The sequence below is a fragment of the Chrysemys picta genome, chromosome 3 (assembly GCF_011386835.1).
Source record: "Chrysemys picta bellii isolate R12L10 chromosome 3, ASM1138683v2, whole genome shotgun sequence".
NCBI lineage: Eukaryota > Metazoa > Chordata > Testudines > Emydidae > Chrysemys > Chrysemys picta.
The window spans coordinates 167,342,122-167,363,059 of NC_088793.1; the positions used below are offsets into that span (position 1 = coordinate 167,342,122).

General features: G+C 44.2%; 1 protein-coding gene across 2 annotated transcripts; it reads left to right on the top strand.

Moving 5' to 3' along the window:
• Window positions 1-1,239: 1,239 nt before the first annotated feature.
• On the top strand, window positions 1,240-12,390 carry NEK2 (NIMA related kinase 2). 2 transcript variants are annotated; one of them, XM_005306335.4, is made up of 9 exons: window positions 1,240-1,433; window positions 1,893-2,110; window positions 4,626-4,866; window positions 6,353-6,435; window positions 6,711-6,837; window positions 7,017-7,236; window positions 8,348-8,402; window positions 8,481-8,551; window positions 11,406-12,390. In XM_005306335.4, exons 1-9 carry the CDS (start codon window positions 1,338-1,340, stop codon window positions 11,627-11,629), a joined length of 1,335 nt encoding a protein of 444 aa, XP_005306392.2. In that variant the 5' UTR covers window positions 1,240-1,337; the 3' UTR covers window positions 11,630-12,390. The 2 variants fall into 2 exon arrangements, 1 of the variants encoding a protein (XP_005306392.2); XR_006175601.2 differs by lacking the exon at window positions 8,348-8,402 and having other exon boundaries at window positions 1,251-1,433.
• Window positions 12,391-20,938: the final 8,548 nt, after the last annotated feature.

The window sequence follows — 20,938 nt, forward strand, 5'->3', positions numbered from 1 at the left end:
AGTGTAACTCTGCTGCAAAAAAAAACCAAACATCATTCTGGGATGTATTAGCAGGAGTGTTGTAAGCAAGACATTAGAGTAATTCTTCTGCTCTACTCCACGCTGATTAGGCCTCAACTGGAGTATTGTGTCCAGTTCTGGGCGCCACATTTCAGGAAAGATGTGGACAAATTAGAGAAGGTCCAGAGAACAGCAACAAAAATGATTTAAAGGTCTAGAAATCATGACCTGTGAGGGAAGATTAAAACATGAAAACAGTTTTTAAGTAGGTAAAAGGTTGTTATAAGGAGGAGGGAGAAAAACTGTTCTTCTTAACGTCTGAGGATAGGACAAGAAGCAAAGGGCTTAAATTGCAGCAAGGTAGATTTAGGTTGGACATTAGGAAAAACTTCCTAACTGTCAGGGTAGCAAAGCACTGGAGTAAATTGCCGGGGAGGTTGTAGAACTCCATCATTGGCGAGTTTTAAGAGCAGGTTAGATAAACACCTATCAGGGATTGTTTAGATCAGCGGTAGGCAAGCCCCAGGGCACACATGCCGAATGCGGCACGTGAGTGGATTTTCAGTGGCACTCACACTGCCCGGGTCCTGGCCACTGGTCCAGGGGTCTCTGCATTTTAATTTAATCTTAAATGAAGCTTCTTAAACATTTTAAAAACCTTATACACTTACAGACAGAGACCTTCTCAAAATGTTAAAATGTATTAATAGCACACGAAACCTTAAATTAGAGTGAATAAATGAAGACTCGGCACACCACTTCTGAAAGGTTGCCGACCCCTGGTTTAGATAATACTTAGTCCTGCCATGAGTGCTGGGGACAACACAAGAGTGCAGGGGACAAACTGCTATCTGTAGGCATTGGCTACATCAGGTAGCAGTTTTTTACAATAGCAGTTTTCTTCACAGATCAGTAACTGCTATAGGTAGCACATAGCTACAGGGCGCAGTTTCCTACACTGCACCGGCAGAGGTGTACGTCTGGGTGAAACGGAGGGGTCACAGCCGCGAAGCCCCTGGTGGCTGGGAAGCGGCCGCCTGCTCCGGAGAGGAGGAGGAGGAGGTGGTGCGAGGCGGAGCGACACGAAAAGGGGGTGGAGCTAAGTCTCCTGTTCCCCCCTCGCGCCCCGCCTCGCGCCGCCGTGGTTGCCTAGCAGTGGTAACGGCCGTTCCGTGGCGTATATTGTTTACAGGAGAGTAGCCAATGGGAGGGCGGATGGTGGCGGGGGGGCTTCGGCGCCGGGCCAATGGGCGGCGGGGGCGGCGCGTTTAAACGACGAGGACAGGTAACTGCGAGGTGGTTGTTCCGTTGGCCGCGCTTCAACGTGTCGCAGCGCCATGCCGAGCCGGCCCGAGGACTACGAGGTGCTGCTCACCATCGGCGCCGGCTCCTACGGCAAGTGCCAGAAGGTGCGGCGCCGGGCGGACGGCAAGGTGAGCGGAGGGGCCGCGCGGCTCGGGGCCCCGCGTGTGTCCCGGCGCTGGCTGCTTCCCCGCCTCTCTGCTGCCTGGGGGGTGGTATTGCAGCAGCGCTCACCCCCGGGCTGCGCTCCCCGAGCTCGGCCCCTGCGGGTTCGGTGTCTCGCCGCGGGCGCAGGAGCCGCGGCGCCTCGTGGGTGAGGCGGATCCGCTGAAGCGGGGACACGCCGCGCCCCCGGGCCGACTGGTGGCAGGTGAGTAGAGGCGGCTGCTCAGCAACACGTAAAGCTGCACGTCGCTCTGCCCGTCACCGCCGGGCTGGGACAGGGCTCCGGGTCCATCCCCGCGGGGCGCTCTCCGCCGGCTCCTCCAGCCCAGCTAGCTGCTCCGTTAGCTGGTGACTTGGCTTTACACGCCGCTCCCCAGGGCAGCGTTCCTGTTCGTCCGTCAGCCACGGTGTAAACTGTCTTTCAGGTCTTAGTTTGGAAAGAGCTCGACTATGGCTCCATGACAGAAGCCGAGAAACAAATGCTTGTTTCGGAAGTGAATCTACTCCGGGAGCTGAGACACCCAAACATTGTCCGGTATTATGATCGCATCATTGACCGAACCAACACGACCCTGTACATCGTGATGGAGTATTGTGAAGGCGGTGACCTGGCTAGTCTCATTGCAAGATGTACAAAGGACAGGCATGTGAAATCTGTTCATGGGCTCGCCTGCTCTCCCATCTAAATAACCTGAGCATTTACCAGAATTAAGCTAAATCAAAATGTATCTCTTTGTAATCCATTAGAAACTTGGGTTTGATACATTTAATCACCCCAGACTTCTAAATTCTCTCAAGTCTCTCCTTAAGGTGTAGAAAGGTGGGTGTTTTTTTTTTTTTTTCAAAAGGTATCGTTTAGTGGCAGTTGTGTTAAACTGACTTCTATTGATAAGATACAGAAAAACTGAGGTACTTGACACACACCGGAATAGTCACAATTTCATTTCCTTGTGTGAGGCAAAAGCCTGTGAGCCCTGGTCTCACAGAAAAGAGCGTTAAGTCTAGACACCCTGCTATGACCACTAGAGACCCAACTGTCAGGACTTGTGGATTCTATTTACTCCACTACTGACTTGCAGTGTGACTGTACTAAATCTTTGAACCTGTCTGCTTTAGGTTGCCCACCTGTAAAATGAATATTACTTAACCTTGCAGGAGTATCATTGCTCAAAACTTTTTGGGGGAAGAATGTTATAAATGTTGAATAGTTACATAGATCAAAGCTATATTGGAAAAGCTACCCTTGTACAAAAAGTTTACGTTCAAAGCTATTGCAGGGATTTAAAGTAAAACTAAAAAGAAACTTGGTAAACCGTCTCAGTTAAAAGCAAGTTCAAATATTAAACCTGCTTCAAAGCCTCTTTCCTGTCTTGTGGGTTTTAGAATTGTGCTTGTTTTTTTTTTTTTTTTCTCTTGAGTTCACTTGTCCCTAGATAGAACTATCTACAAGAGAAATGGTGAAACTGTTCTAACAGAGCTCACTGCTTCAGCTCAAACAGAGTTCTAATAGAATTTTGTCTGGCTTGGCTCTAACCATGTAAGCTTCAGAGCACTTTAGGGTGGGTGATCTTGACAGCTCCTCCAGGCTGTCTGTTATGTCCCGGGATGCAAAACTAAAATCACAAGTTGAGACTTTGAATTGAGATAAATCACTTTGAATTGTTCTACATAACAATGCTCTGGGCCCATTACCTTCTAGGTTTTGCTGTGTGATACAAAAGGGGGAGAAAGGAATGGACTTTCTGAAACACAAATGGGATAGCTGTGGGGCACACTTCCATAGGGGATTAGGTGAGCCCAGAGTCTGACCCTCTATGGGAAATGCTGCCCGACTCTCATCTTTGAAAAGGCCTTTCCATCATAAGACTGGCTATCAACACTGATATTGTCTTGTATCTAGTATACACCACCACAAAAAGGAAATGAATGCCTTAAAACAAAAGCCCCTGTACATTGTGTGGCATTTTTAATTCCAAAAAGGTGCCAAAACTCCAAGTCCACTAGGTGCTCTAAGTGTAATCCCCAAGGCCAATACTTTGGTGCTACTGAGGGCTTCAAAACCCCTATTCAGCTGCTTCCTAAAGCCCCAAGACATCTAAGTTTTTCTGCCGGTGAGCATGCTCACAGTTGTATTGTTCTAAGGCATAAGACAGGTGTCTAAGTGCCAAGCCCTGAAGCATTGCCCTGCATATCTTGTCTGCAGTGCCTAATTCATAGGGGTGCTCTGAGGTTGCTTGAACTCCCATGCAATAGCTGAGAAGTGGCCTTCCTTATCCCAGGGATGAGATCTGGGTTCAATTCCCCCCTCTGCCTGATGTGGAGAAGGGATTTGAACTTGGGTTTCCCACCTCTCAGGGAGTGCCCAAACCACTGGACTAGTCATTCTCTCTGGCCCAATAAATATTTAATTGTTTATACACTATGGACTGCTTCAGTAGGAGAGAGTGAGACCCACACCAGCATAGCCCAGTGGTTTGGACACTCACCTGAGAGGTGGGAGTTTAAATTTCCTCTTCACATAATGCAAGGTCTCCCACATCCCAGGTGAATGTTCTAACCAGTGGGCTAAATACTATAAGGGAAGTTCTCTCCCCTTCCCCTTGCATTTCTTGCCTGCCCCCCCCCCAAAAAAAAAAAAAACCCAAAGAAACCCCTACAACTTAGGCACCCAACTCCAGGAGAGAGCTCACTGCTGAGAATCCCAAGCAGAGATGGCCATTTCCCTCTAGGCTAGAGTTAAGCCACACCCCTCAAATTTAGGTGTCTAAGACCCACCCCTCTCTTCAGCATTACCTGTTGGAACTGTGTAAGCTATCCCTCCTTACTGTACTGGCTTTTTTTGTAGATCCTATTCTTGGATATCTAACTCTCTCTATGCAGTGGGAGTCTAGGTGCCTAAGTTGTGGATTCCACTGGATGGGAATGTAACTAAAAGTTAGCACTGTCACAAAACTCACATTACTTTGTGGCTCTAGCCCTCTTACTGCTATTTACTTTGCATGGTAGATGCTAGGATACTATAGCCATATGTGGTAGTACAAAACCCTAAGATGGGAACAAATAGTTAATTAGAGGGTGACTTATATACTTCTCTCTCTAGTTACTGTATTTACAAGATCTGTATTACTCTGTTAAATAATTAACTTCTCCTTTCATAGACATTACTTAGAGGAAGACTTTGTTCTCCGCATGTTGACTCAGTTGACCCTGGCCTTGAAGGAATGTCACAGACGGAGTGATGGTGGCCACACTGTGTTGCACCGGGACCTAAAACCAGCAAATATCTTTCTAGATAGCAAGCACAATGTGAAACTTGGAGACTTTGGATTGGCTAGAATATTGCACCATGATACCAGTTTTGCTAAAACATTTGTTGGCACTCCATATTACATGTCTCCAGTAAGTGTTCCAAGATCCTGGTTTCTTCTGCAACACCTTGCTTTTTAACAGAATTCCTCAACCTCTTTAAGTTTTAAAAAAAACTATAACTAAATCTTAGTTCCTGTAGCCAACTCCTTTTTAACAAGGGACAGACCTTTAAAACTTGTGGGGGTAGGGGGGGCACTTGCTTGCAACAATTCTGCATCATATATCAGAATGGTCTTGTATATATGACTGACTTTCAAGTTTGATATGACTTAAGCCTCAAGTTTTTTGGACACTAAATTTTCATAAATTAAGTGCTGTACTGTTTCTGGTGTTAATTAGCTATAGCATGGGCCCTCAACCTGGGGGTTGTGGACTCTTTCTCCCCCCCCCCCCCCCAACTTGCCATCTCAACTGGGTTGCAAATGTCCTCGGGTGTTTGATCTCCCTCATTCCTTATGGTGAGATGTGTAGGCAGGGTAGTGATGGGGAGTTCCAAAACTCTTCCTTTTTTCTTCTCCCTCCCTCCCTCCCTCCCTCTTCTCTCCCCCCCCCCCCCCCCCCCCCCCCGGTTACATGGAGTCACAGTATAGAACAAGTTGAGGACCACTGCCATTAGATTATTGTGCATACTTAATAAATCCAACACCTTTTCTCAAATCCATGTCTTCAAAGAACATCTGTAGAATTCTCATTCCTATTTTTTGATCTCTGCTTCTGAATGAGGCTGGAATAGCTCCCTTGCCTCTTGATATTTTACGTTTGAAGGCTGCTGTTGCTGAGTACAGCACAAATTAGAACTGTGCACTGGTCATCGCTCACCATCCTAAGTAGATCTTTTCAAAGGCAGCATTCTTAGCTCTTGACTACAGTTGATGTGAAGCTCCCTTAAGGACCTCCATCATGACTACTGCTCCAGCTCTTCTTATGAGGTATCCTTTGTTAGTACCATCCTTGTCATCTTGTGTAAGTCTACCCCCTGCAAGTCACATTTCTGAAATATCTGCCTTGGTATCTTGGCACTGACTTGTCACATCTGCACAGTAGTGCGTCAGTGCTGCTGCAGTGATGGAGTTGGGTACTCTACCTTCTTCAAATGATTGATCTACATGGGTTCTTGTCCTCTGGAGCATAGACTTAGGAGTGAAAATCCTGCAAGGTCATGTCAAAGCTCACTCATTCTGAAGTAAAGCAGACATAAAGAAAAGTACTTATCCTTTGCTTCTGTGCTCTGTGTGCAGACTCTAATGAAGTTTTTTTCCCTATATAATGTCTTGCATTTGTGCTGATGCCATTTGAACAAAGCTTTACTCCAGCTCAGTTATTGTTGCTGTAATATCTTCTATACTCTGAATTATACTAGCTTGAAGTAGCTATTGTGAATCAAACTGCAAACTCATCAGTGATAATTTAGTAGGTAGCACAAATATTAGCTGATCCTTCATGGTGAACTTGGTTCTGCTGCATTGCTGTACACCTTCCTGATAACACCTTTTAAATAAAGGCTTCTCTTTCTTAGGAACAAATGAACCGCATGTCGTATAATGAAAAATCAGACATCTGGTCTCTAGGATGCTTGCTGTATGAGCTATGTGCCCTCTCGTAAGTATAAAGACAACTGCTGTGAGACTACTTACACTTTAATTATAGTATGATGTGACTAAACTATAAACAAGTCAAGACCAAAGTTTGTCTAAAATAAATCTTAATCTAACAAAAGGTTGTCTTGGTTTTGAAAACCAAGCTCTCTTCTAGACACTAGAAGAACCTTGACTGAAGTGGTAAATTGAGATTTTCCTCAAACGCAATGAAAACCCTTTAACACATTTCCACTTACAATGAAAAGAGCCTTTAAGAAAATAAATACTCTTCTTCAGGCCTCCATTTACAGCTTATAACCAAAAGGAGTTGGCAGAGAAGATAAAAGAAGGGAAGTTCAGACGAATACCATATCGTTATTCAGATCAGTTGAATGAACTTCTTAAAAAGATGCTGAATTTAAAGGTAGGAATTGACTGTTTTCACTAATACTTCAATCTGATACTTAAAGCATTTCAGAGCTTTAATTTTACTGTAGGGTGGAAATTGTACAGATTTGCCTCCATTAAGAAGGGAATTGGTGTTCTAAATTTCTTAAACTGACACTTGTCACACTTTTTCTTTTCTGCCTTGTTTCTTTTAAGGACTACTGTCGACCCTCTGTTGAAGAAATTCTACAGAACCCCTTGATAGCTGACTTGGTGGTAGAAGAGCAAAGAAACTCCTCTGAGAGGAAAGGACGAAGATCAACAGAGCCAGAAAGGCTGCAGCATTCAGGCACTGCAGTAAATGAGCTGAAACTGAAGGAACAACACTTGCAGGAGAGAGAGAGAGCCATAAAAGAGAGAGAGCAACAACTGGAACGTATGAAATTCCATTCTGGGAGTAGGGAGGTCAGAATCAGACTCTGGTCTGAAAGAGCCTGAGAGGGTAGTCCAGATTGCAGATGCAGCCTGTCAGATTTTTAAAACTACTAACTTTTTTTTTTTTGTATTTAATTAAATCTTATCTGGTAGTCTAATCCAAGAGTAGAAACCTGGATTGGGATTGTGGGGGATGGCGAAGGCTGTTCATAGCAAGCAAAGGTTAACAAAACCTACAGAATGTGGGGCCTGAATCCTGTTGACCTGAGCAATGTGTAGCCATAAAAAGTAAAGTGGGTGGAATGCTACCAAATCAGAATAGTAGCATTTTACTCACTCTGCACTGGGGCAACTTCCTAGTCACAGTATGGGGCAACAGATTTGGGTCCTTACTCTATATAAATGCACAATTAGCGTATTAGCTACAATCTATGAAAATTATTGGAGGGTGTGATGTGGCACAATTTTAAAAAGGTGGGTGTGGGCTACTTTTTTGGAGACTGTCCATTGAAGTAAGATCCGAAACTTATACGAAACAGCAATTGTCAATAGAGCTCATTAGCAGTGAAGCTATATAGTCAGTTCTTTAACTAATTGGGTTTATGTAATGGATAACACTTAGATTGTACTTTGGCAACTTAACTGCATGCAACTAAAGATATCTTGTGCCACAACTGGAACATCTATTTTGAAAATCAGGCCCTGTATGTGGCACAGCTAAAATGAAATGTGCAAAATGGCAGGACTGAACACTAGTATAGCTTCAGCCAACCATGCATGATAGACTAGAAAACAAGACTCTCTCAGGGCATGATTGGTATTTTAAAGCAGAATGAGGATTCCACAGTGGAAGAATGGTATGCATCACTTAAACTCCTTGGTGTCCAGTCACTGCCATATCCCATGAAGTGCATGGGCTGAGAACCTGACTCTCTACACAGCAAATGTACTACTTTGCTACCTAGAGCAACAAAGCAGAAATTTAGGGGCTTGACACTTCAGTGTCTATATCTGCTTTTCTGCAGGAAAATGTGTCTTGGGACCAAGCATCTCCTGTTTGGGAAAACATCAGATATCTAATATTAATACTTTCTTCATATGCTTACTTCCAGAGAGGGAGCGGGAGCTATGTGTTCGTGAGAGACTGGCAGAAGATAAACTTGCTAGGTATTACAATGTAACCTAGGTTAAACTTTAAGATTTTGTTTGCTGTAGAAATAGTTAAACTATCTCATTTTGTAACAGGGCTGAAAACTTGATGAAAAACTACAACCTATTCAAGGAACAGAGGATATTGGCAGGTGCAAAAAGCCCAGGTATGAGAATAAACAGGAAGCCACTTGAACTAGTAAACGCAGATTGGCACAGCCCTGAGGATGCCCTTGACATTCTGCATGCCATGAAAAGTCCCATCTTACCAAACAAACTACATAAACTTCTGTAATGGTTTTGACAAACTTGACCTATTTTTTTAAAGTGTCTCGTGGAATGACAAAAAACAGCTCTAGAAGGGATCACCTTTGCTGCTGTCAATATTTGAGCCTCAACATCAAAAATGATGATGGGGAGTTGGGGGGGTGTCGGTATGAATTGCTGGAAAGTTATGAATTTACTTTCTCTAACTAGTTCTAGGTTTCAGAACACTACTAATTGAGTTTTGGAGCAGATTATGAAATCAGATCTATGTAATATGATCTAGTTTTAAAATGTTAGTCTTCAATAAAACATAAGGCATGTCTTATGACCACTCAGCCTTCATCTCATGGATGGCTTTAAAAGAAAAGGCAGATGTATACTATTTCCTCCCCCCGCCCCCTCCATTGACCTTAAGGGTGGTTCATACCTTAGATAGTCTAACAGACTGAACTTGCAACTGAATGAGTCAAACTATACATAGTAGAAACCTGAGGTGATTTAGAGTAAGGAGCAGCAGTTTTTAAAATCCAAACAGACATGGTACAATACCTCGCATAACAATTTAGACCTAGATGCTGGAATTTAGGCACCTAAATCAATTTCTGAATCGGGCACTACTGTGGCTTGCTTGCATGCACCTATACGCATGTCCCTACACACACCTCTTCCTCCTCCCTCCCCCAATCTCCTCTTCATTCTGTAGGCACCTAAACTTTTGCAGTAGAAGTTCCCTAGGTGCCATGTTCTGTCTCTGGGCATGTGCTCTGCAGCAGCAGGCCGGGTACCTGGATGCTTAAGCTCCAGTGGTGCACAAACCAGGAAAAGAGGCATTCTTCCACCTAAGTCAGCCATGCAGGGTCTGAGCAGCTAAGCATAGTCTGTTTGCTCTCTTGATCAGGTCCCCATAAGCAAGCTTACAGAAACTAGCTAGGGGGGAAGAGATGTGTGGAAGGGGCAGGAGGAGGATCACCTCCCTCAAACTCCTACCCAAGTTGTTAGTGTTCATGTGGGATTTAGGAGACACTGATCTAATGCCCACACCACTACCATTCCAAGTGGAGTAGTCCTCTACAAGCCTAGTTCTAGCTGTCATATGCTGCTTCTACTTAATCACTCAAAAGCATTGTTTCAATGTCTAACTGTCAGCCTATTCATCCCCTGCCTCTTGCAATATTGCTGCTTTCTGATGTTCTCCCTTCCCTGGCATAACTGTGCTATAACCTGACAATTCATAATTTAATATCCTCTGCATCTTTCATGTTTTTTTTTAACTTCCTCTTGTATAAAGAGTTTGCTTGCTGTAGAACAGATCTAGCTAGAAGGTAGCACCCAGGTCTCTACCATCCCCATCTCACTAAGCTCACTTTTATTATATTTTTTGTTTTACACACAAAGGGCCTGGTTTTACTCCGATTTTTCTGAGATTGATGTAACATTGAAACTCTATTCCAGTTACCTTACGCTAGCATAAATCAATCATTGTTTTTCTTATACTTATAACTCTACTAACTTGCATGGCTTTTAACTTTAAGAAAAACACTTAACTATGAGGGTTCCTCCCCCTGTTAGTTCTTGGGGTGGGGGGGAAATGAGGGGCCTTGTGTTCAACAGTTGCTACCACCAATAAGCTGCACTGGCAGAGGCTCCCTTCAGAATCCATCATGTTTAGACAGGTTCCTTAGTAAGATCTTCTCAGTCCCTGTGGTTTGAGAATCACACATGTTTTCTGCAAAATGGCACAGAGCTGGGACTTATAAAAAATTTATTATGGAAGCATGGCTAAGCAAAAGGAAAGTGAGTTCTTGAATCACTGTGTTAAAACTAAACTGCTGCTAGTGTAAAATGGTCTAGTGTGAACTCTGTGCCCTCATTCTCAGTAGGGCTGCAAGCTATGCTATCGCTGAAAGACACACATGTACAGATACACATGGCTTACTTGTATCTAGACCAGAGGAAAAAAACATTCCTTACTTTTTCAGAAGATACTGATTAAACTTCTTAGTGGAATTTTTTTTTTTCTGAAATAGCATGTGCCACTTGTCCTGGCATAGACCTGTAGTTAAAATATTCTCAGTACATTCATGTTGAATCAGGCCTAGTCAATTACATTGTCAGTACATACCTTTTTTTTTTTTTAAATGTGGATCAGGCCACTAATTATGTAGCTGTTTATCCTATACTTCACTGCAACACTCAAGCCATCAAAAGAGTTTGTACGTGGTGACTAACCATCTTTCATTATCCAGCAGCCTGCACCTTTCTTTTGACTCAATGTATCACTGCTAGCTGTAGCCTTGCTCTTCTACAAAATAAAGGTAGCCGCCTCCTTCCTGTGTGCTCTCTGAAAAGAGATGATTAAAACAAAGTTTATTTAATAAACAAAAGCAAGTCCCTACAGCCCTTTCTACCTTAGGTCTTCTGAAAGTAACCTATAGCACTGTCACATTAAACAGGGTTTTGGTATCCTATATAACTGTTCCCTAAATGAGCAAGACTGGGGGGAGGGGAAGGAGGGCATTAGTTGGAAACTGTAAAGGGTGAATTACATATGAACAGCATTTATGACTCTACTGATCCAAATAAACGTGTTGTCCCTGCTGGAGGTTACTCTGTTTAATACTCATGTTAGCTTAGGTTCCCCTCTGCAAAGGAGTGACTGGTACTGATGTGAATGAAAAAGCTAATATTGAGGAACACTCTCACTCATTCAATAAAACTCAAAAGTCCTTTTCTTCACTGTTTCTGTCTTTTAAGATGAAGTGCTACACCCCTCTTCAACAAGAAAGAAGAAGGTTCACTTTGGTGCAAGTAAAGAGAACACTGTATCCAATGATAATTTGGAGAATTATCCTCTCCCAAAAGAGAGATGCTCTGAGTTGAAGAAACGCCTTTATGCTGCTAACCTGCGGGCTCAAGCACTGTGTGAACTAGAAAAAAATTATCAACTAAAAAGCAGGCAAATTCTGGGCATGCGCTGAACCTGTACAGTATTTAACATTTTAATGTCACTTAAAAATTTATTGGTACAACTATTGTGCACCTTCTGTCTTGATTTTATTTTTTTACCATCATTTGAATCCTGTTTTGTTTTAGCAGAGATGCTACCATTTTAACTTAATGTTTTACATAACTTTTTATGTATATGTTTCCCTTTTCTATTAATTTTCCATCATAGACTGTCCATGCTTGAGAGGACACTTCAGTGGAACAGAAGGATAGCTTTGATAAATAGACAAACATGAAAATACTAGTTTGATTTAGAGAGAGAGGTTATTTTTTCCCTCAAAGCCATGTGCTAAGTGGAGAGAATGAAGGATGTCTATAAATTAAGAATTAAATTTTAATTCTGAAAAACTACATAAGTGATGTAGGTAGCTTTTTATATTTAAAGAAGTGTCTTGATGTGAGAAATAGATGCATTTTTCTTTCAGTTGAAAAGTCCTATGAAAACCTTTAAAAAAAAAATTAGTGTGTAAATTTACCTGTTGTACAATTATTTTACAGTTTCCCTTTAGATCAAAGAAATCTTGTATCCTATGCCATCTTATACTTTTATTTTAAAAGTAGTGTTTTCTGCAATATTGTAAACATACAAGTGGTTGTAGCTATTCTTGTTTCATATGACAACAAGAGCAAAGATGTGAAAAGGTTGCTATTCCACCCCCTTTCACCAGTTAACTGACCTACCCATAACTGAAGGTGGACATAATGTACTAAAATAAAAGTCTATTTTCCAGTATCTATTTGCAAGTTCCTAATAATGGAGCGGTGTGTTCTCTCTTGTGTGGCTGAAACATCCCAAATCTGTTTGGGGTGGGCAAGAAGGGGTAGGAGGTAGATATCCATATATTTACCAAAGATCCACAATTCTAAACTACAGAGTTGAAGCTGTGCAGGTATAACAGCTATTGATAGCTTGACAGTGGTGATGTGTAAGGAAAGGCCTAATAGGTGGAATTTAATTATATTTAACTCTGAAACGAAGTATTTTTTAATTAATACTACAGGTGTGATTTGTTTTGTTTTTGGGGTAGATTCTCAGCCTGAAGTAGGTTAGGGCCACAATCTGACCTCCCTTAACATTGTTTATAACTAAGGAAATACCTCTTATCAGGGTGGATAAAAATCAATGAAATTGGATTTTTTTGATCAAAACGCATTTCAGCTAAAGATACATTGTAGCTCAAAGATATCTCATCATGGAATAGGGATTATTAATGCTATAGTATGAGACAATATATTCATGTAATGCTTAAAAGTTCTGCAAATGAGTTCCAATAGTTCATGGATTAGAGACCCAATCTTATAGGGCTCCAGGGGCTTCTGTCTAGATTATTTAGGTTAATCTTTCTATCTACCCACTGCGACTCAGTCCTCAGTCTAAAAGGTACCATCAGAGATGCTTAGTTTTGCAGTTCTCAGACTGGGGATTTGTCTCCAGAGATAACATGCTTGTTAACAGCAAAAATGTTTTAAATTAATATATAGAGGTGAGAAATAACAGACCTCAACCCTATTGTCCCTCTTCAAATTTGTGTACATGGAGTCAATCCCTTACCTCCCTCTAAAAGTGCAATGTTTCAAAAAGTTCATTGAATAGAAGATTTTGTTAGGGGCAGAATAGATCTGAACAAGGAGAAGAAGTCTGGAGATAAATGTGAGAAGGGAGGGACAGGCAGTAGAAACAAAAGTGAAACTTTGAGCAGCATATTCCAGAAGTCTTGAGGTCTTTCTGAGTGTAGCCTTCATTGATTTGAGATCTACCATACCATTTTCTCATGAGATTGGGAAAATCTATAATGGCAGCAGGCTGTAAAAGAGACCCAGTGTGGGAATATTTTAATGAAGTTCCTCTACCTGTGGGTAAGACAGGCATGCATGCAAAGAAATGCAAGGCCTGGTTGCCTGAATGAAACAACATCATGGGAAATGTTCCTTCTCAGGAGGAAGCTTCATTGAAGATGAGGAAAGGAACATGTCTGAATATACAGGAACTTTAGGTTGGTAACCTTTTTTATTTCAAAAAGAACAGGAGTACTTGTGGCACCTCAGAGACTAACAAATTTATTAGAGCATAAGCTTTCGTGGGCTACAGCTCACTTCTTCAGATGCGTGAGCTGTAGCCCACGAAAGCTTATGCTGAAATATATTTGTTAGTCTCTAAGGTGCCACAAGTACTCCTGTTCTTTTTGCGGATACAGACTAACACGGCTGCTACTTTGAAACCTTTTTTATTTCATATTTCTTTCTTAAGGACTGTCTGTCTTCCTTCTGGACTATTCTTGAATTCTCATGTTTGAGCAAAAAATATAGTTGTTACTCTATGGTACTATCATTTTAGATGCAGTTGTGATAAAAAATAAATAGCTGAAATAGGCAGATTTTCCTTTTACAATTTCACCTTTAAAGTAGTACTGAGTGTCAATGAATGCAATTAGTAATACTAAATGAGCAGTATGGTAATAATTAAATAACTGCACTGACTTAGGGTATGTCTACACTACACAATTAGATCGAATTTATAGAAGCCGGTTTTACAGAAATCGGTTTTATACAGTCGATTGTGTGTGTCCTCACATAAAATGGTCTAAGTGCATTAAGTTGGCGGACCGTGTCCACAGTACTGAGGCTAGCGTCGACTTCTGGAGCATTGCACTGTGGGTAGTTATCCCACAGTTCCCCCAATCTCCGCCACCCATTGGGATTCTGGGTTGAGATCCCAATGCCTGATGATGCAAAAACAGTGTCACGGGGGGTTCTGGATACATGTCGTCAGGCTCCTCCCCCTCTGTCAGAGCAACGGCAGACAATCGATTCGTGCCTTTTTACCTGGGTTACCTGTGCAGACAACATACCACGGCAAGCATGGAGCCCGCTCAGCTCAGCTCACCGTCACCATGTCATCTGGGTGCCGGCAGACGTGGTACTGCATTGTTACACAGCAGCAGCTAATTGCCTTTTGGCAGTAGACGGTGCACTATTACTGGTAGCCGTCATCGGCTGTCTGGGTGCTGGCAGACGTGGGGCTGCATTGCTATACAGCAGCAGCTCCTTGCCTTTTGGCAGTGGATGGTGTATTACGATTGATATCCATCATCGTCATATTCCTCAGTGAGTTCGGTCAGAGGCACCTGGGCAGACATGTTTTGTCTCCTGGAGACTCAGTCCTGCCGGCAGTACTATTGAACCGTCTTGACGATGATGGCTAGCAGTCATAATACAGCATTTTCTGCCAAGCACCCAGAAGATGCCGATGGCTATCAGTCATGCTGCACCATCTGCTGCCAGCTTAAGATGTAAAAAATAGATGGACCAGATTTGTTCTGTATTCATTTGCTTCCCTCTCCCCCTGTGAAATCAACGGCCTGCTAAACCCAGGGTTTTGAGTTCAATCTTTGGGGGGGGCCATTCTGTGTGACAGTTTGTGTTTCTCCCTGATGCACAGCCGCCTTTACTGATTTTAATTCCCTGTAAGCCATGTCGTCACTCGCCCCTTCCTCCCTCCCTCCGTCAGACAATAGTTTCGCGCCTTTTTTCAGCCCAGACACCATAGCACTGGGATCATGGATCCCGCTCAGATCACTGCGGCAATTATGAGCACTATGAACACCACGCGCATTGTCCTGGAGTATATGCAGAGCCAGAACATGCCAAAGCAAAACCAGGCGAGGAGGCAATTCCAGCGATTGCAGTGTGGCGACGAGAGTGATGAGGAAATTGACAGGGACGTAGACCTCTCACAAAGTACAGGCCCCAGCAATATGCAAATCATGGTGTTACTGGGGCAGGTTCATGCCGTGGAACGCCGATTCTGGGCACGGGAAACAAGCACAGACTGGTGGGACCGCATCTTGTTGCTGGTGTGGGACGATTCCCAGTGGCTGCGAAACTTTCGCATGCGTAAGGGTACTTTCATGGAACTTTGTGACTTGCTTTCCCCTGCCCTGAAGCGCCAGAATACCAGGATGAGAGCAGCCCTCACAGTTGAGAAGCAAGTGGTGATAGCCCTGTGGAAGCTTGCAACTCCAGACAGCTACTAGTCAGTCGGGAATCAATTTGGAGTGGGCAAATCTACTGTGGGGGCTGCTGTGATCCAAGTAGCCAACGCAATCAAAGACCTGCTGATATCAAGGGTAGTGACTCTGGGAAACGTGCAGGTCATAGTGGATGGCTTTGCTGCAATGGGATTCCCAAACTGTGGTGGGGCGATAGACGGAACCCATATCCCTATCTTGTCACCAGAGCACCAAGCCACCGAGTACATAAACCGCAAGGGGTACTTTTCAATGCTGCTGCAAGCCCTGGTGGATCACAAGGGATGTTTCACTAACATCAATGTGGGATGGCTGGGAAAGGTACATGATGCTCGCGTCTTCAGGAACTCTGGTCTGTTTCAAAAGCTGGAGGAAGGGACTTTCTTCCCGGACCAGAAAATAACCGTTGGGGATGTTGAAATGCCTATCGTTATCCTTGGGGACCCAGCCTACCCCTTAATGCCATGGCTTATGGAGCCGTACACAGGCAGCCTGGACAGTAGTCAGGACCTGTTCAACTATAGGCTGAGCAAGTGCCGAATGGTGGTGGAATGTGCATTTGGACGTTTAAAAGAGCGCTGGTGCAGTTTACTGACTCAGATAGACCTCAGCGAAGCCAATATTCCAATTGTTATTGCTGATTGCTGTGCGCTCCACAATATCTGTTAGAGTAAGAGGGAGACATTTATGGCGGGGTGGGAGGCTGAGGCAAATCGCCTGTCCGCTGATTACACGCAGCCAGACACCAGGGCGGTTAGAAGAGTACAGCAGGGCGCGGTGCCCATCAGAGAAGCTTTGAAAATGAGTTTTGTGACTGGCCAGGCTACAGTGTTTGAAACTTCTGTTTGTTTCTCCTTGATGAACCCTCCGCCCTGTCGTCACCCCCCCCCGGTTCACTCTACTTCCCTGTAAACTAACCACCCTCCCCTCCCCCATTCGAGCACCGCTTGCAGAGGCAATAAAGTCATTGTTACTTCACATTCATGCATTCTTTATTAATTCATCACACAACTAGGGGGATAACTGCCAAGGTAGCCCAGAGGGGTGGGGGAAGAGGGAAGGAAAAGGACACACTGCAGTTTAAAACTTTAAAACTTTAACACTTATTGAAGGCCAGCCTTCTGATGCTCAGGCAATCATCTGGGGTGGAGTGACTGGGTGGCCGGAGGCCCCCCCCACCGCGTTCTTGGGCGTCTGGGTGAGGAGGCTATGGAACTTGGGGAGGAGGGCTGTTGGTTACACAGGGGCTGTAGCGGCGGTCTCTGCTCTTGCTGCCTTTCCTGCAGCTCACCCATACGCTGGAGCATATCAGTTTGATGCTCCAGCAGCCAGAGCATCGACTCTTGCCTTCTGTCAGCAAGCTGATGCCACCTATCCTCTTCAGCCCGCCACTTGCTCTCTTCAGCCCGCGATTCAGCCCGCCACCTCTCCTCTCGTTCATATTGTGCTTTTTTGCACTCTGACATTGACTGCCTCCACGCATTCTGCTGTGTTCTGTCAGCGTGGGAGGACATCTGGAGCTCCGAGAACATATCATCCCGAGTCCACCGTTTTCTCCTTCTAATCTTCATTAGCCTCTGTGAAGGAGAAACATTTGCAGCTGGTGGAGGAGAAGGGAGAGAGAGGTGGTTAAAAAAGACACATTTTAGAGAACAATGGGTACACTCTTTCACATTAAATTTTGCTGTTCACATTACACAGCACAGAACAATGGGTATACTCTTTCATGGTGAACAACACTATTCACATTACATAGCACATGTGCTTTCGTTACAAGGTCGCATTTTTCCTCTTATATTGAGGGCCTGCCGGTTTGGTGTAAGAGATCACTCACACAGTGCCAGGCAACAGATTTCGGCTTGCAGGCAGCCATGGTAAGCCACAGTCTTTTGGCTTTTTTAATCTTCTTAACATGTGGGAATGGTTTCAAACAGTAGCGCCCTCATTTTCCATACCAAGCACCCGTTGGGTTGGCCATTTAAAATGGGTTTGCAATGTAAAAGGAGGGGCTGCAGTTTCCGGGTTAACATGCAGCACAAACCCAACTACCCCCCCCCACACACACACACAATTCTCTGGGATGATCACTTCACCCCTCCCCTCCACCGCGTGGCTAACAGCGGGGAACATTTCTGTTCAGCCGAGCAGGAACGGGCACCTCTGAATGTCCCCTTAATAAAATCACCCCATTTCAACCAGGTGACCGTGAATTATATCACTCTCCTGAGGATAACGGAGATAAGGAATGGATGTTGTCTGCATGCCAGCAAACACCGGGACCATTGGCTGCCATGCTTTGTTATGCAATGATTCCAGACTACGTGCTACTGGCCTGGCGTGGTAAAGTGTCCTACCATGGCGGACGGGATAAGGCAGCCCTCCTCAGAAACCTTTTGCAAAGGCTTTGGGAGTACATGAAGGAGAGCTTTCTGGAGATGTCCCTGGAGGATTTCCGCTCCATCCCCATACATGTTAACAGACTTTTCCAGTAGCTGTACTGGCCGCGATTGCCAGGGCAAATTAATCATTAATCATTAAACACGCTTGCTTTTAAACCATGTGTAATATTTACAAAGGTACACTCACCAGAGGTCCCTTGTATGCCCTCAGGGTCTGGGAGCACGCCTTGGGTGAGTTCGGGGGTTACTGGTTCCAGGTCCAGAGTGATAAACATATCCTGGCTGTTGGGGAAACCGGTTTCTCCGCTTCCTTGCTGTGAGCTATCTTCATTGTCTTCATCATCATCTTCCTTGTACCCTGAACCCGCTTCCCTGTTGTGTGATTCTCCATTGATGGAGTCAAAGCACACGGTGGTGTATTGGTGGCTGCACCCCCTAGCATGGCATGCAGCTCCGCGTAGAAGTGGCATATTTGCGGCTCTGCCCTGGACCTTCCGTTTGCCTCTCTGGCTTTGTGGTAGGCTTGCCTTAGCTCCTTAATTTTCACGCGGCACTGCTGTGCGTCCCTGTTATGGCTTCTGTCCTTCATGGCCTTTGAGACTTTTTCTAATATTTTGCCATTTCGTTTACTGCTACAGAGTTCAGCTAGCACTGCTTCGTCTCCCCATATGGCGAGCAGATCCCGTACCTCCCGTTCTGTCCATGCTGGAGCTCTTTTGCGATCCTGGGACTCCATCATGGTTACCTGGGCTGATGAGCTCTGCGTGGTCACCTGTGCTCTTAACGCTGGGCAAACAGGAAATGAAATTCAAAAGTTCGCGGGGCTTTTCCTGTCTACCTGGTTATTGCATCTGAGTTGAGAGTGCTGTCCACAGCGGTCACAATGAAGCACTGTGGGATAGCTCCCGGAGGCCAATAACGTTGAATTCCGTCCACACTACCCCAAATCCGAGCCGCAAAGGCCGATTTTAGTGCTAATCCCCTCGTCGAAGGTGCAGTAAGGAAACTGGTTTAAAGGGCCCTTTAAGTAAAAAAAAAAGGGCTTCGTCGTGTGGACGCGTCCAGGCTTAATTCGATTTAACGCTGCTAAATTCGACCTAAACTTGTAGTGTAGACCAGGCCTTAGTGATAAGTTCAAGGTGATTCATTTAGGGATTAATAAGAATTTTTGTTATAAGCTGAGGTCGCATCAGTTGGAAGTAACAGAGGAGGAGAAGGACCTTGGAGTTTTGGTTGATCACAGGATGACTACGAGACGCCAATGTGATATGGCCATGAAAAAAGCTAATGCAGTCTTGGGATGCATCAGGCGAGGTATTTCCAGTAGAGATAAGGTGTTAGTACTGTTATACAAGACACTGGTGAGACTTCATCTGGAATACTGTGTGCAGTTCTGGTCTCCCATGTTTAAGAAGGATGAATTCAAGCCGGAACAGGTACAGAGAAGGGCTACTAGGATGATCCGAGAAATAGAAAACCTGTGTTATGAAAGGAGACTCAAAGAGCTTGGCTTGTTTAGCCTAACCAAAAGAAGGCTGAGGGTAGATATGATTGCTCTCTATAAATATATCAGAGGGATAAATACCAGGGAGGGAGAAGAATTATTTAAGCTCAGTACCAATGTGGACACAAGAACAAATGGATATAAACTGGCCATCAGGAAATTTAGAGTTGAAATTAGATGAAGGTTTCTAACCATCAGAGGAGTGAAGTTCTGGAACAGCCTTCCAAGGAGAACAGTGGGGGCAAAAGACATCTGGCTTCAAGACTAAGCTTGATAAGTTTATGGAGGGTATGGTATGATGGGGATAGCCTAATTTTGGCAATTAATTGATCTTTGACTATTAGTGGTAAATGTGCCCAATGGCCTGTGATGGGGATGTTAGATGGGGTGGGATCTGTGTTACTACAGAGAATTCTTTCCTGGGTGTCTGGCTGGTGAGTTTTTCCCACATGCTCAGGGTTTAGCTGATTGCTATATTTGGAGTCGGGAAGGAATTTTCCTCCAGGGCAGATTGGCCGAGGCCCTGGGTTTTTTTTGCCTTCCTCTGCAGTGTGGGGCAAGGGTCACTTGCTGGAGGATTCTCTGCCCTTGAAGTCTTTAAACCACGATTTGAGGACTGCAATAGGTCAGACATAAGTTAGGGGTTTGATACAAGAGTGGGTGGGTGAGATTCTGTGGCCTGCATTGTGCAGGAGGTCAGACTAGACGATCATAATGGTCCCTTCTTACCTTAAAGTGTATGATTCTATTACTTATTTTGTTTAGGAGAATCTATCCTCAACATACAGGATTCTGAAGACTATCCACCTTCAAGATAACCATCATTTTCCATAGTTTTAGAGTTATCTGCCATTGACAGTGTTTCAGTCACATCATGTATGTCACATAGCCAAATCAAAAGGAAGACCACAAGTTTGTGTAAACGTAGCTGGTTATATCAAAAGTCTTTTCTTGTTGGTCTCTTGAAACCCAGTTTGAGCCAGCATATGCGATCATCTTTGAAGGTGTTTACAGCCTGAGTGATTTGCCTTGATCCGTCCCTTACCCCCATTGTTTTTAGTTCCTGGAGGAGCTATAGTAACCCTTTCCCCACCCCCTGGAGTTGCATACAATCCTTGGCTCAGAATGATGTAGAGACAATAAAATATAGTCCCCAAAGATACTGTGCACAACTGGAATATCTGTCCCAATAAGGTCATATCTATGAACTGCTGAGGTAAGAAAAAGTGGTGATCCAGTATCAATGTTTTCAAGAACAGTAAAGCTACAAGCACTGGTTCTTCAAGTACTTGCTCATGTCAATTCCATATTAGGTGCGTGTGCTCACCACATGCACTGGTGCTGGAAGTT